The following is a 12,843-nucleotide window of genomic DNA, read 5'->3' as shown; positions in this document are numbered from 1 at the left end:
TATTTCACAAATCTTGCAAGACATTTCAAAAATTTTATCAAAATTTTACCAAAGCTTAAAAAGATTTCAAAACATTTTAAAGATTTTAAACGATTTCGAATTTGTTAAGATGAGTTCAAAATATTTCACAAAGATTTTAAATATTTTAATGATGTCAAATGGTTAGAAAATATTTCACAAATATCTACTATAAGGAAAGCTATGAATTAAAAGCATCTGTTGGAAGAGGAATGGTCCAATCAATTAGTATTTTTTTCAGGTAACGATCTGCTGGAATCGTGTCCTTTTTTCCGAAATGAAACTGGAGGAGAGGGCGAAAGAGAAGTTGGATTGACTCGATGTCCAAACGCAAATGGCATTCATAGGCCTCCCATGGCCTATGGGGTTTCTGTCCTGGAGCCACCGCCTGGAGAAACTCTCTGGAAACACACATGTCCTCTCCAAAAACGACTTTTGCCAATCGAGAGCGTCGACGACGGTGCTTACTATTATCGTCGATATTTTCTCGGTAAAACCTGCCTCATATTTTACACCCAAATTTTATTTTTTATTTCACAAATTTCACAAATATTTCAAATATTTTAATGGATTCAAAATATTTCTCAAATATTTCAAGAATTTCATAAAAATGTCATAAAGATTTTACATGGATACAAAAGATTTCACAAAGATTTCATAAAAGTGTTATAAAGATTTTAAAAATATTCACAAATAATTCAAAGATTTTACCAAAATTCGAAAAGATTTCAAAAGATTTCACACATATTTTAAATATTTTAATGATTTCAAATAGATGCAAAAGATTTCGCAAAGATTTCAAAGATTTCATAAAAATGACATAAAGATTTTAAATTCAAAGACTTCACAAATATTTCAAAGATTTCATAAAAATATCATAAATATTTGAAATAGAAAGATTTCACCGAGATTTAACAAAGATTTCAACTATTTTACGAGGATTTCGAACATTTCACTAATATTTCAAAACATGTCACAACGATTTCAAGGATTTAAAATATTTTACCAAAATCTTTAACGATTTCAAAAAATGTCTAAAATATTTCAAATATTCGAATGATTTTAAATAGATGCAAAAAATTTAATAAAGATTTCAAAGATTTCACAAGGATTTTGAACATTTTATAAATATTTCACAAAGATTTCAAGAATTTCAAAGATTTCACAAAGATTTCGAACATTTTACAAATATTTCAAAATATTTTACAAAGATTTCAAGGATTTCAAAGATTTTACCAAAATTTGAAACGATTTCAAAAGATTTCACAAAGATTTCAAATATTTTAATGATTTCAAATGGATACAAATGATTTCACAAAGATTTCATGAAAAATTCATAAAGATTTCAAACTATTTTACAATTAATTTAAAAATTTCGAACATTTCACAAATATTTCAAAACACTTCACAAAGATTTCAAATATATCACAAAGATTTCATAAAATGTTTATAAATGTTCAAATTCAAAGACTTCAAAAGATTACACAAAGATTTAAATGACTTTACAAAGATTTTAAACATTTCACAAATATTGAAAAACATTTCAAAAATTTTATCAAAATTTTACCAAAATTTAAAAAGATTTTAAAACGTTTTAAAGATTTTAAACGATTTCAAATTTGTTAAGATGAGTTCAAAATATTTCACAAAGATTTTAAATATTTTAATGATGTCAAATGGATATAACATATTTCACAAATATTTTAATGATGTCAAATGGATACAACATATTTCACAAATATTTCAAAAATTTTACAAAGATATCAAATATTTCACAAAAATTTCTAAACATTACGCAATGATTTCCAGGATTTCAAAAATTTAACCAAATCTTTAAAAGATTTCACAGAGATTTCAAAGATTTTACAAAGTGTTGGAACATTTTACAAATATTTCAAAACATTTCACAAATATTTCAAGGATTTCAAAGATTTGACCAAAATTGAAATAATTGAAACCATATATTTAAAACTTTTTAACTTTTAGCGTTACAATTTTAATTAGTATATTTAAAAAGTGTTTAATTTATTTTTTGAAATTGTTAGATTTTGACGCATAAATAACAATTGAACACTTATTATTTTTAGGTAAAATTTGAGAAATTTGAAGAGATCTTTAGAAGTTTTGAAGAGATTCAAATTAATAAAAAACATGAAATTATTTCAAGTGATTTGTACGAAGTGTGTTAAAATTTTGTTGAGAACTTCTAAATATATTTTTAAATTAATCGAAATTTTCCTACAATTTTCGAAAGTCCTGCAAATTGAAAAAAAATAATTAAAACCTTCCATGTTCTACTTTGATCATTTTTTAAATCTTTTAACTTTCTGTAACAATAATTTTTCAAAATTAAAAATCAGGTTCAATTTTCCTAAGAATCTTAAGAAAATTTTGTATTCTTTAGAAGTCCTTCACAATTCTTAAAAAAATTCGAAATTTTTCGTTTGAAATCTACAAAAATCTACATTTTATTTTTATTTCGGCTGCAAGTATTTGAAATTATTTCAAGTTCCAAATAAAATTCGAATCTTTTTTAAACTTCTGATATCTCTTAAAATTAATCTAATATTTTCACAAATAATAAGTGTTCCATTATTATTTATAAATTCAAATTAAATTTTTTTTATTTGCAGGATTTTCTAAAAGTTATAGAAAAAATTGAATTCATTTTCAAATATATTTGAATGTTCCGAAAAAAATTCAAAAATAATTTTGAATTTGGAAAAATTTAAAACCACTTCTAGATTTCTCAAGATTTTAAAATAAAATTTCAAGGCTTGATTCTCTAATTTAGAGTATTGAAAATATAAACGTGGATTTATATTTTTGGAGCTTGATCTGAATCTTCGAACCCTATAATTAATAAAAGTTCTAAATTTTGCAGTTTATTTACATTTTATTAAACATTTTTTAATTAACTTTTGTGCTTTTGAATACACAATTTTTGAATTAAAAACTTTTAAACTTCAATTTTACAAGTTTGGAATTGAAATGTTCCATTTTGAATGCTTCAATTTGTTGTTTATTACTTCATAGGGAAAAATGTTATAGTTTGATTTGTTAAATTTCATTCGCCGTGAAAAATGTTTGCGAACCAGAAAAAAAACCGGGAAATGGAAATCTCTTAAAATCCTTTTAAACTCTGTCACAATAATTTTTCAAAATGCATTTTAAAATTCCCTAGGAATCTTAAGAAAATGTCTTTATTATTTTAAAGTTATTTAAGATTCTTAAAAAGATTCTAAATTTTTTGTTTGAAATCTGCAAAAATTTACATTTTATTTTAAATTCGGCTGTAATTTGACGTTCTAAATTTAATTTGAATCCTAAAACTTCTAAATGCCTCTTAAAATTACACTAATATTTTTACAAATAATAAGTGTTCCATTATTATTTATAAATTCAAATTAAATTTGCAGGATTTTCTAAAAGTTATAGAAAAAATTCAATTCATTTTCAAATATATTTGAAAGTTCCGAAAAAGGTAAAAAAATCATTTTGAATTTGGAAAAATTTAAAACCACTTCTAGATTTCTCAAGATTTTGAAATAAAATTTTTAAGCTTTTAAAGGATGCCTAAACTATTTAAATAAAAATAATTTAAGAACTGTTAAGTTAAAAAAATTATTTTTCAATTTTGAATGTGTCTAGTTTAAAATTACTTAAAATAATATAATTTAAAAAATGTTTAAAGTTTATTGCTTGATTCTTTAATTTAGACTATTGAAAATGTTAACGTGGATTTATATTTTTGGAACTTAATCTGAATCTTTGAACTCTATAATTTATAAGAGTTATAAATAAACTTCAATTTTACAAGTTTGGAATTCAAGTGTTCCATTTTGAATGCTTTAATATGTTTTTTTATTACTCTATATGGAAAAATGTTTAGAATATAGTTTGATTTTTAAAATTTTATTGGCCACGAAAAATGTTTGCGAATCGGGAAAAAAAACCGGGAATTTTTTTCTTTGACTAAAACGGCCATCCTGTAGGAATCTCTGGGATACTACCCTGTTTAAATATCTCTTGTCTTTTATTTTCAGGTCGAGAACACCAGAATTGGTTCGGCATGGACGAACAGTTGGGCCCAGTGGCGATTAGTGTTCGCAAAGATGGAACCCAGTATCGAATAATAGTTCGAACTACAGAATTGTTGACCTTACGAGGCTCAATTCCCGAAGAGGCTTTAGGAATAAGACCACAAGGAAAGCTGCCAACGAGGGAACTTTTAGAGTTGGTCGCTCCCGAGGTTCAGCTCAACTGTTTAAGACTCGGAACTCCAACTGCGGAACCGGAAGTCGCGAATGTCGACGAGCACGGTTTAACCAGCAGGTACAAAATTGGAATTCTCTATTGTCGAGCAGGACAAAGAACTGAAGAGGAAATGTACAACAATCAACATGCCGGTCCTGCCTTTCTCGAATTTCTCGACACTATCGGTAATCCTATTTTTTTTTAAATTCAATTATTATGTCTAAATTACGGATATTTGTACCAGGGATCAGAGTTCGTCCCTTTTTTTCCTGACCTGATCCCCCCTTTTTGTCCCTTTAAATTTGAAAAATCACCTGAAACACCTAAAATCGAAAATTTTCATTCAGTTTTTCCCTTTGCCCGTTTTATTTTTGCAATGTTTTTTGAATTCCCTTTTTAGGAATTATAAACAGAAAATTCAAGACATTAGAAAGCAAAGAGCTTTGGTAGAGATTCTTTTTTGTGATATGAATTTTAGAAATTTCCTTGAGAGATTTATTTGATAATCCGAAAGATAAATCAATTTTGTAGTTGCCAAAATGAATGCTAGAAAAAATAAGAGGTTTAAGGATATTTTTTCACGAAAAATAGGGTGATGTGTTATTTTCAATAAAGATAATGTAGGTACTTATATTCAGTTCAAGTTGAAATGCTTTAAATTCCTAACATTCCGAATTAAAATATTATATTTTCAAAAATATAGATGAATATAACAATTTTTCCCCAAAAAGATGCATTTTTTAAACAAGGAGATTAGTTTTCTACAAAAAAAAAAAGAATGATTAACCAAAGAGAGATTATTTTTTACCCAAAGAGTTGATTTTTTAAACGAAACAGATTTTTCAGTCATGAAAGAAAAAAATTTCCATTAAATTGTTGAATTTTTAAGCCATAAAAAAGAATTTTGTACCAAATAATTAAGTTTTTAGCCCGAAAATATGAATTTTCAATTAAAAAGTTTTTTTACATAGTAGTTCAACTTTATACCAAAATAGTTAAATTAAAAAAAAAGAAGATTAATTTTCTACAAAAAGAAAAAAGTTTTTAACCAAACAATGAATTTTTAACAAAATGCTTTAATTTTCACTTAAACACGATGAATTATGAAACAATAAAAACAATAAAAACAGAATTATCAGGCAAAAAGTTAAATTTTCAACTAAAATGATAAATCTTCAACCAAAAAAGATAAATTTTTAACCAAAGAGTTGACTTTTAAAATAAAGTAGATTTTTCAGTCATGAACGACACAAATTTTTACCAATTTGTTAAATTTTCGAGACATAAAGAAGAATTGTGTACTAAAAAAAAATTATTTTTTAGCCCGAGAATATTGATTTTCAATAAAAAAAAGGTGATTTTACATCTAATAGTTAAATTTTCTAAAAAAAAAAAATAACGAAATAGTTAAATTGTCAACTAAAATGATAAATTTTCAACCATAAAAGATAATTTAAAAATAAAGAAGTTTAATTTTTTACAAAAAAAAAGAGGAGAATTTTCAACAAAACAAAGATTTTTTAACAACATTTTTGAATTTTAACTTAAAATATGAGTTTTGAAACAAGAATAATAATTTTGATAATACAAAAAAAAACAAATTATCAAGTAAAGAGGTAAATTTTCAAGTAAAATGATTAATCCCCAACAAAAAATTAATTTTCAAGCAGAGTTGATTTATCAAACAAAATAGATTTTTCAGGCATGAGCGAAAAAAGTGTCCACCAAATTGTTGAATTTTGAAGCCATGAAAATGAATTTTGTACAAAATAATTAAGTTTTTAACCCGAAAATATGAATTTTCAATTAAAAAGTTAATTTTCCACCTAATAGTTAAATTCTAAATTTTTCCAAGGATGTTTCAACTATTTAAAAAGAAAATAATTAAATCTCTTATTGAAAAAATGTTCAATTAAAATTTTTTCAATTTTTCAATATTTGATGTTTCTAGCTTAAAATTCCCTAAAATTATATAATTTTGAAAATTTTAATGTTTATTGATTGATTTTTGAATTAAAGGCATTAAAAATGAATTTTTTAATTTTTTAAATCAATTTTTTAACACAAAAAAAAACGAATTTTAAACTATAATTATGAATCTTCAAATAAAAAAAAAATAACTTCTAAGAAAATAGTTCAATTTTTAACTAAGAAGTTGAATTTTCAATTTAAAATGATGAATTTTTAACAAAAAATTTAATAGTTGATATCTCAACAAAAAAATATTTCAAGTAAAAATAAAATCAGTTGGATTCCTTCAGTGAAATAAATTATTTTTTATCCAAACAGTTGCATTTTTAATTAAATTCATTTTTTCTTAAAAATATAGTGGTTAAATTTTCATTTAAAAGAATTATTTTCAATAAGAAAAATTCTATAAAAGTATTGAATTTCCATAAAAAGAGGATTCTTTTACAAAACATTTGAATTTTCAATCCGAGATAATGAATTTTCAACAAAAAAATGTTCATTTTCAACCAATAAGTTGAATTTGCAACACAATAGTTAAATGTTCAGATTAACAAAATTTATTGTAATAAAAATAATATTAAGATTCTTCGACCAAAAAAAAATTAAATCTTAAGAAAAGAGTTCAGCTTTTAACAGAGTAGTGGAATTTTTAACATAAAAAGATAAATTTTCATTGCAAAATGTAACAGTTGATATTTCTACATAAAAAAAAATTAATAAAAACAGTTGGTTTTAACCAAACAAACCAAATTTTTAAATAAATAGTTGAATCCTCAACTAAAACAGATGACTATTCAATCAAATAGTTGTATTATTAATAAAAAAATCTTATTTTGTTTTTAAAAACTTCTAAAATTTTCAGGATTTTCTAAAAATTGTAGGAAAAATTCAATTAATTTTGACAGATATTTAGAAGTTCTGAAAAAAATTTCCAAAATAATTTTAAATTTAAAACAAATTTAAAAGAACTTCTGGATTTTTCAAGATTTTGAAATAAAATTTTAAAGCTTTCCAAGGATGTTTAAACTATTTAAAAAGACAATAATTAAATCTCTAATTTAAAAAGTGTTCAGTTAAAATTTTTTCAATTTTTCAATATTTGATGTTTCTAGATTAAAATTCCTTAAAATTATATAATTTTGGAAATTTTAATGTTTATTGATTGATTTTTTAATTTAGGGTATTGAAAATGATAACGTAGATTTATATACTTTTTATATTGAAAAATGTTAGTTCCTTCAATTTTATAGACGTAAATTATTGAACATTTGAATACGTTTTTTAATTTAGAACTTAAATTTCAATTTTAAAAGTTCAAAATTTAACAGTTCCACTTTGAGTGCTTTCATTTGCAGCTCAGTTTTTATTATCTCAAGTGGAAAAATTTTTTAGCTTTAGAGTTGCATTTTTTAAATTTCATTGACCGTGAAAAATGTTTGCGAACCGGGAAAAAACCGGGAATTTATTTCGTCGATTAAAACGGCCACCCTGGAACCGCTGTGATTCCTGTCTACCTAATTTTTTCAATATATAAAATTAAATTGTTAATTTAATATTTGTTTATTGCTCAGGCCAAAGAGTAAGACTACGGGGTTACGAAGGCTTTAAAGCGGGTTTGGATACGAGAACGGATTCAACTGGTACTCACGCAGTCGTCGCAAGTCACAGAGGAGCGGAAGTCACTTTTCACGTTTCCACGATGTTGCCTTTCACTCCAAACAATAGACAGCAGCTATTAAGGAAAAGACACATCGGAAATGATATAGTCACGATCGTCTTTCAGGTAAGATCTCACCAATTTTTTTTTTTTTCGAAATCTTCAAACATTTTATGAATATTTAAAAAAAAATGAAAACTTTTCATTTAATGGTTTCCAACGTCAAATATAAATTTTCCATTTTCAAGTTCCGTCTACCTATTTTAAATTGTTACAATTTTAAGGCTTGAAAAATATTTTTGGACTTATTTACAGATTGGCTAAAATAATATCTTGAACCAAAAAAAGATTTTAATTTTAAATAAAAAAAAACCAATCGAATTGAATTTTTTGTTTTGAGAATTTTTATTGAAGTGAAGGGGAGAACTTGTTATTTTCAGTCCTTTTTCTCGGAATTGGAAGAGGTTTATTTTTTACTTTTTAACATATTTATTGAATTGGAAGGAAGGAAATTTGAATTATAATTTTGTTTTCTAAACTGGAAATAGTTTGACTATTTTTTTTCTTCTAAATTTGAAGAATTCACTTTTTCTTAAACATTTTTATTGATTCGGAAGGGTTATACATTTTTTTCTTTTTCACATTTTTGCTGAGTGTATCCGAAGAATTTTTTTTCAAGGGTTTTTCTTAATTGAAAGAGGGAAATTTTTTATTTTCAAGAATTTCATAAAATTGGAAGGGATAAAGTTTTTATTTTTAGAATTTTTATTGAGTTAAGGGGAGAACTTGTTATTTTCAATCCTTTTTTTTTAATTTGAAGAGGTTTGGTTTTTATTTTTAACCTTTTTATTGAATTGGAAGGAAGGAAATTTTGATTCAAATTTTTTTGTTCGAAACTGGAAGAGACGTTCTTTTCTTTTGGATAGTTTGGCGATTTTTTTTTTCTAAATTTGAAGGGGTCACTTTTTTTCTTTTTAACATTTTTATTGATTTGGAAGGGTTATAATTTTTTCTGAATTGGAAGAGAATATTTTTTTCTTTTTGACATTATTGTTAAGTGTACCGGAAGAATTTTTTTCAAGGGTTTTTCTTAATTGAAAGAGGGAAATTTTTTATTTTCAAGAATTTCATAAAATTGGAAGGGATAAAGTTTTTATTTTTAGAATTTTTATTGAGTTAAGGGGAGAACTTGTTATTTTCAATCCTTTTTTTTTAATTTGAAGAGGTTTGGTTTTTATTTTTAACCTTTTTATTGAATTGGAAGGAAGGAAATTTTGATTCTAATTTTTTTGTTCTAAACTGGAAGAGACGTTCTTTTCTTTTGAATAGTTTGGCGATTTTTTTTCTTCTAAATTTGAAGGGGTCACTTTTTTTCTTTTTAACATTTTTATTGATTTGGAAGGGTTATAATTTTTTCTGAATTGGAAGATAATATTTTTTTCTTTTTGACATTATTTTTAAGTGTATCGGAAGAATTTTTTTCAAGGGTTTTTCTTAATTGAAAGAGGGAAATTTTTTATTTTCAAGAATTTCATCAAGTTGGAAGGGATAAAGTTTTGGTTATTTCTTTTAAATCGAAAGAGGCTATTTTTCCTTTTTAGTATTTTTATTGAGTTGAAGGGGGGGGGGGGAATGTTTATTTTCAATCTTTTTTCTAAATTTGTAAGAGGTTAGTTTTTTTATTTTTAACATTTTTATTGAGTTGGTTCAACTTTTCAGGCATCTAGAAGAATATCGAAGAAAATATTTTAATTTTAAATAAAAAACCAGTTGTATTGGACCAAAAAGGACGGAATTTCTAACACAATGGTTGAATCCTTAACCAAAACAGGTTAATTATCAATCAAAAAGTTGCATTTTTAACAACAAAAAATTAATTTTTTCTGAAATAGGTGAATTTCTAAAGAAAAAAGACGATTTTTCAATAAAGTAGCTGAAATCGCAATACAGAAGATAATTTCTACCAAAAAAGCTGAATTCTAAAAAAAAATACATAAATTTTTAGCCAAATAGTTGAATTTTCAACCGAGAAGATTAATTTTCTACCAGAAAATACGAATTTCCAACAAAATAGATAATTTTAAACCAAATTGTTGAATTTTCAATTTAAAAAAGATAAATTTGTAATAAAAATGTATTAAATCAATTTTCATTAAAAGAATTAATTTTTCCTTAAAAAGATAATTTTCTTCGGCATAGTTTGAATTTGTAACAAATAGTTAAGTTTTCTATCAAATCGTTGAATTTTGAAGCCATGAAGACAAATTTTCTGCAAGAGTTACATTTTTGGTTAAAAAATCAGTTTTTTAACAAAACAAAAAAAAAGAATTTTAAACTATAATTATAAATCTTCAAATAAAAAAAAATAAAAATAACTTCTAAGAAAATAGTTCAGTTTTTAACTAAGAAGTTGAATTTTCAATTTAAAATGATGAATTTTTAACAAAAAATTTAATAGTTGATATTTCAGCAAAAAAATATTTCAAGTAAAAATAAAATCAGTTGGATTCCTTCAGTGAAACAAATGATTTTTTATCCAAACAGTTGCATTTTTAATTAAATTCATTTTTTCTTAAAAATATAGTGGTTAAATTTTCATTTAAAAGAATTATTTTCATTAACAAAAATTCTATAAAAGTGTTGAATTTCCATAAAAAGAGGATTCTTTTACTAAACAGTTGAATTTTCAATCCGAGATAATGAATTTTCAACAAAAAAAAGGTTCAGCCTTTAACAGAGTAGTGGAATTTTGAACGTAAAAAGATAAATTTTCATCGCAAAATGTAACAGTTGATATTTCTACATAAAAAAAAAAAATAAAAACAGTTGGTTTTAACAGAACAAACCAAATTTTCAAATAAATAGTTGAATCCTCAACTAAATCAGATGACTATTAAATCAAATAGTTGTGATTATTAATAAAAAAAATCATATTTTGTTTTAAAAAACGGTTTATTTTTAACAAAATACGTAAATTTTCAAATAAATTATTGAATTTTCGAGCCAAGAAGTCGATTTTTCTGCAGAAGAGTCGAATTTTCAACAAAACGTAGATTTTCAGTTAAAAAATTAATTTTTAACAATAAACAAATACAAATTTTTAACCAAAGAAATTAACTCCTTAAAAAGTGGTTTAACTTTTAACCATGTAGTGTAATTTTCAACACAAAAAGATGAGTTTTGATCGCAACATGTAAAAGTTGCTATTTTTTTGGTTGAACATGAATTTTTGTATTTAAAAAATTAAATAATCAATTTTATTTTTTAGTTGAAAATTCGTCTTTTTTGGTAGAAATTAATCCTCTTAGTTTAAAATTAATTTTTTTGGCTAAATATTGAATTATTCTAATTAAAGATTCATCATTTCAGTTAGAGATTAATCTTTTTGTTTTTAGTTAAAAATAGTTTTTCTATAAACTGAAAACGCAAAGAACTGTTAAAAACGGATATTCCATAATTTTATTTAAAAATTCATCTATTTAAGTGAACAATATATTTTTTAGCTGAAAATTTAGCTATTTAGTTTTTAATTCACAATTTATCTTTTTTAAGTTGAAAATTCATGTATTTTGTTGAAAATTTGTCTATTTTTTGGAAAATTAATTTAATAAAATATAAATTTAATTTAGGATGAAAATTCATCTTTTTGGTTTGAGATTCAGCTATTGCAGTTGAAGATTCATAATTTTAGTTAAAAATTCATCAATCAGGTTGAAAAGTATTTTTTTCCAACTTAAATTTTAAATATTTCATTTTTGGTAGAAAATTGTTGTTTTTTAGTTGAAAATATTCAACTATTCGGTTGAGAATTCATGTATTTGGTTGAAAAATCGTATTTTTTGGTGGAAAATTAATCTTTTTTGATTAAAATTCAAATATTTGGTTAAAAATTTATATATCTCATTGAAAATTTAATCTTTTTTCTTAGAAAGTTAGGAATTTTAAGCGGTTTAAATTGATTCTACCGAAGTACTTCAAGGTTTTCTTTTTTGTTGTACATGAATTTTTGTATCTAATAAAATTAACTATTCAATTTTTGGTAAAAAAATGATATTTTTTAATTGAAAATTCGTCTTTTTCGGTCGAAATTAAGCTTCTTAGTTGAAAATTAATCTTTTTGGCAAAATATTAAATTATTTTAGTTAAAGATTCATCATTTGAGTTGAATTTTCATATTTTTTAAAATTAAAATTGAACCATTTCAGTTAAGAGATTCAACCTTTTTTTTTTTTTTTGTTAAAAACAGTTTTTCTATAAACTGAAAACGCAAAGAACTATTCCAAATGGATATTCCATAATTTTATTTAAAAATTCATCTATTTAGGTGAACAATATTTTTCTTAGCTGAAAATTTAGCTATTTAGTTTTTAATTGACAATTTATCTTTTTTAAGTTGAAAATTTATGTATTTTGATGAAAATTCGTCTATTTTTGTGGAAATTAATTTATTTAATTTCCATTTCCGATGAAAAATCATCTTTTTGGTTTGAAACTCAGCTATTGCAGTTAAAGATTCATAATTTTGGTTAAAAATTCATCAGTCAGGTTGAAAAGTAAATTTTTTTTAAACTAAAATTTTAATTATTTCGTTTTTGGTAGAATTTATCTTTTTTAATTAACTATTCGGTTGAGAACTCATGTATTTGGTTGAAAAAACGTTGTTGTTTTTTTTTGGTGGAAAATTAATATTTTTGATTTAAAATTTAACTATTTGATTAAAAATGTATCTATCTCATTGAAAATGTAATCTTTTTTCTTAAAAAGTTAGGAATTTGAAGCGGTTTAAATTAATTTTACCGAAGTACTCTAAATAATTTTACCTAAATATGCACTCAATTTTTAGTACGAGGGTAGTTCAATAAGTCCTTAGAATGAAGTATAAAAACAATTTTTTTTGGGTAATTTTTTTTTTATTTTTCAACATAATCTCCTTGGAGCTC

At 23.7% G+C, this 12,843-nt stretch overlaps 1 protein-coding gene across 4 annotated transcripts in view; it reads left to right on the top strand.

The window, feature by feature from the left end:
- Positions 1–12,843, top strand: part of LOC117181491 (signal-induced proliferation-associated 1-like protein 2) — a 233,439-nt gene that overhangs the window by 175,924 nt on the left and 44,672 nt on the right. For all 4 annotated transcript variants that reach the window (XM_033374213.1, XM_033374211.1, XM_033374214.1 and 1 more), the window contains exons 5-7: positions 260–508; positions 4,065–4,460; positions 7,818–8,029. In XM_033374213.1, coding sequence (XP_033230104.1) covers positions 260–508; positions 4,065–4,460; positions 7,818–8,029 — 857 coding nt within the window. The remainder of the gene's footprint in view (positions 1–259; positions 509–4,064; positions 4,461–7,817; positions 8,030–12,843) is intronic.

Source organism: Belonocnema kinseyi, chromosome 10 (assembly GCF_010883055.1).
Source record: "Belonocnema kinseyi isolate 2016_QV_RU_SX_M_011 chromosome 10, B_treatae_v1, whole genome shotgun sequence".
In the NCBI taxonomy this organism is placed as follows: Eukaryota; Metazoa; Arthropoda; class Insecta; order Hymenoptera; family Cynipidae; genus Belonocnema; species Belonocnema kinseyi.
Note: the sequence above shows the minus strand (reverse complement) of the source record. Positions and strands in the feature narration are given on the sequence as shown.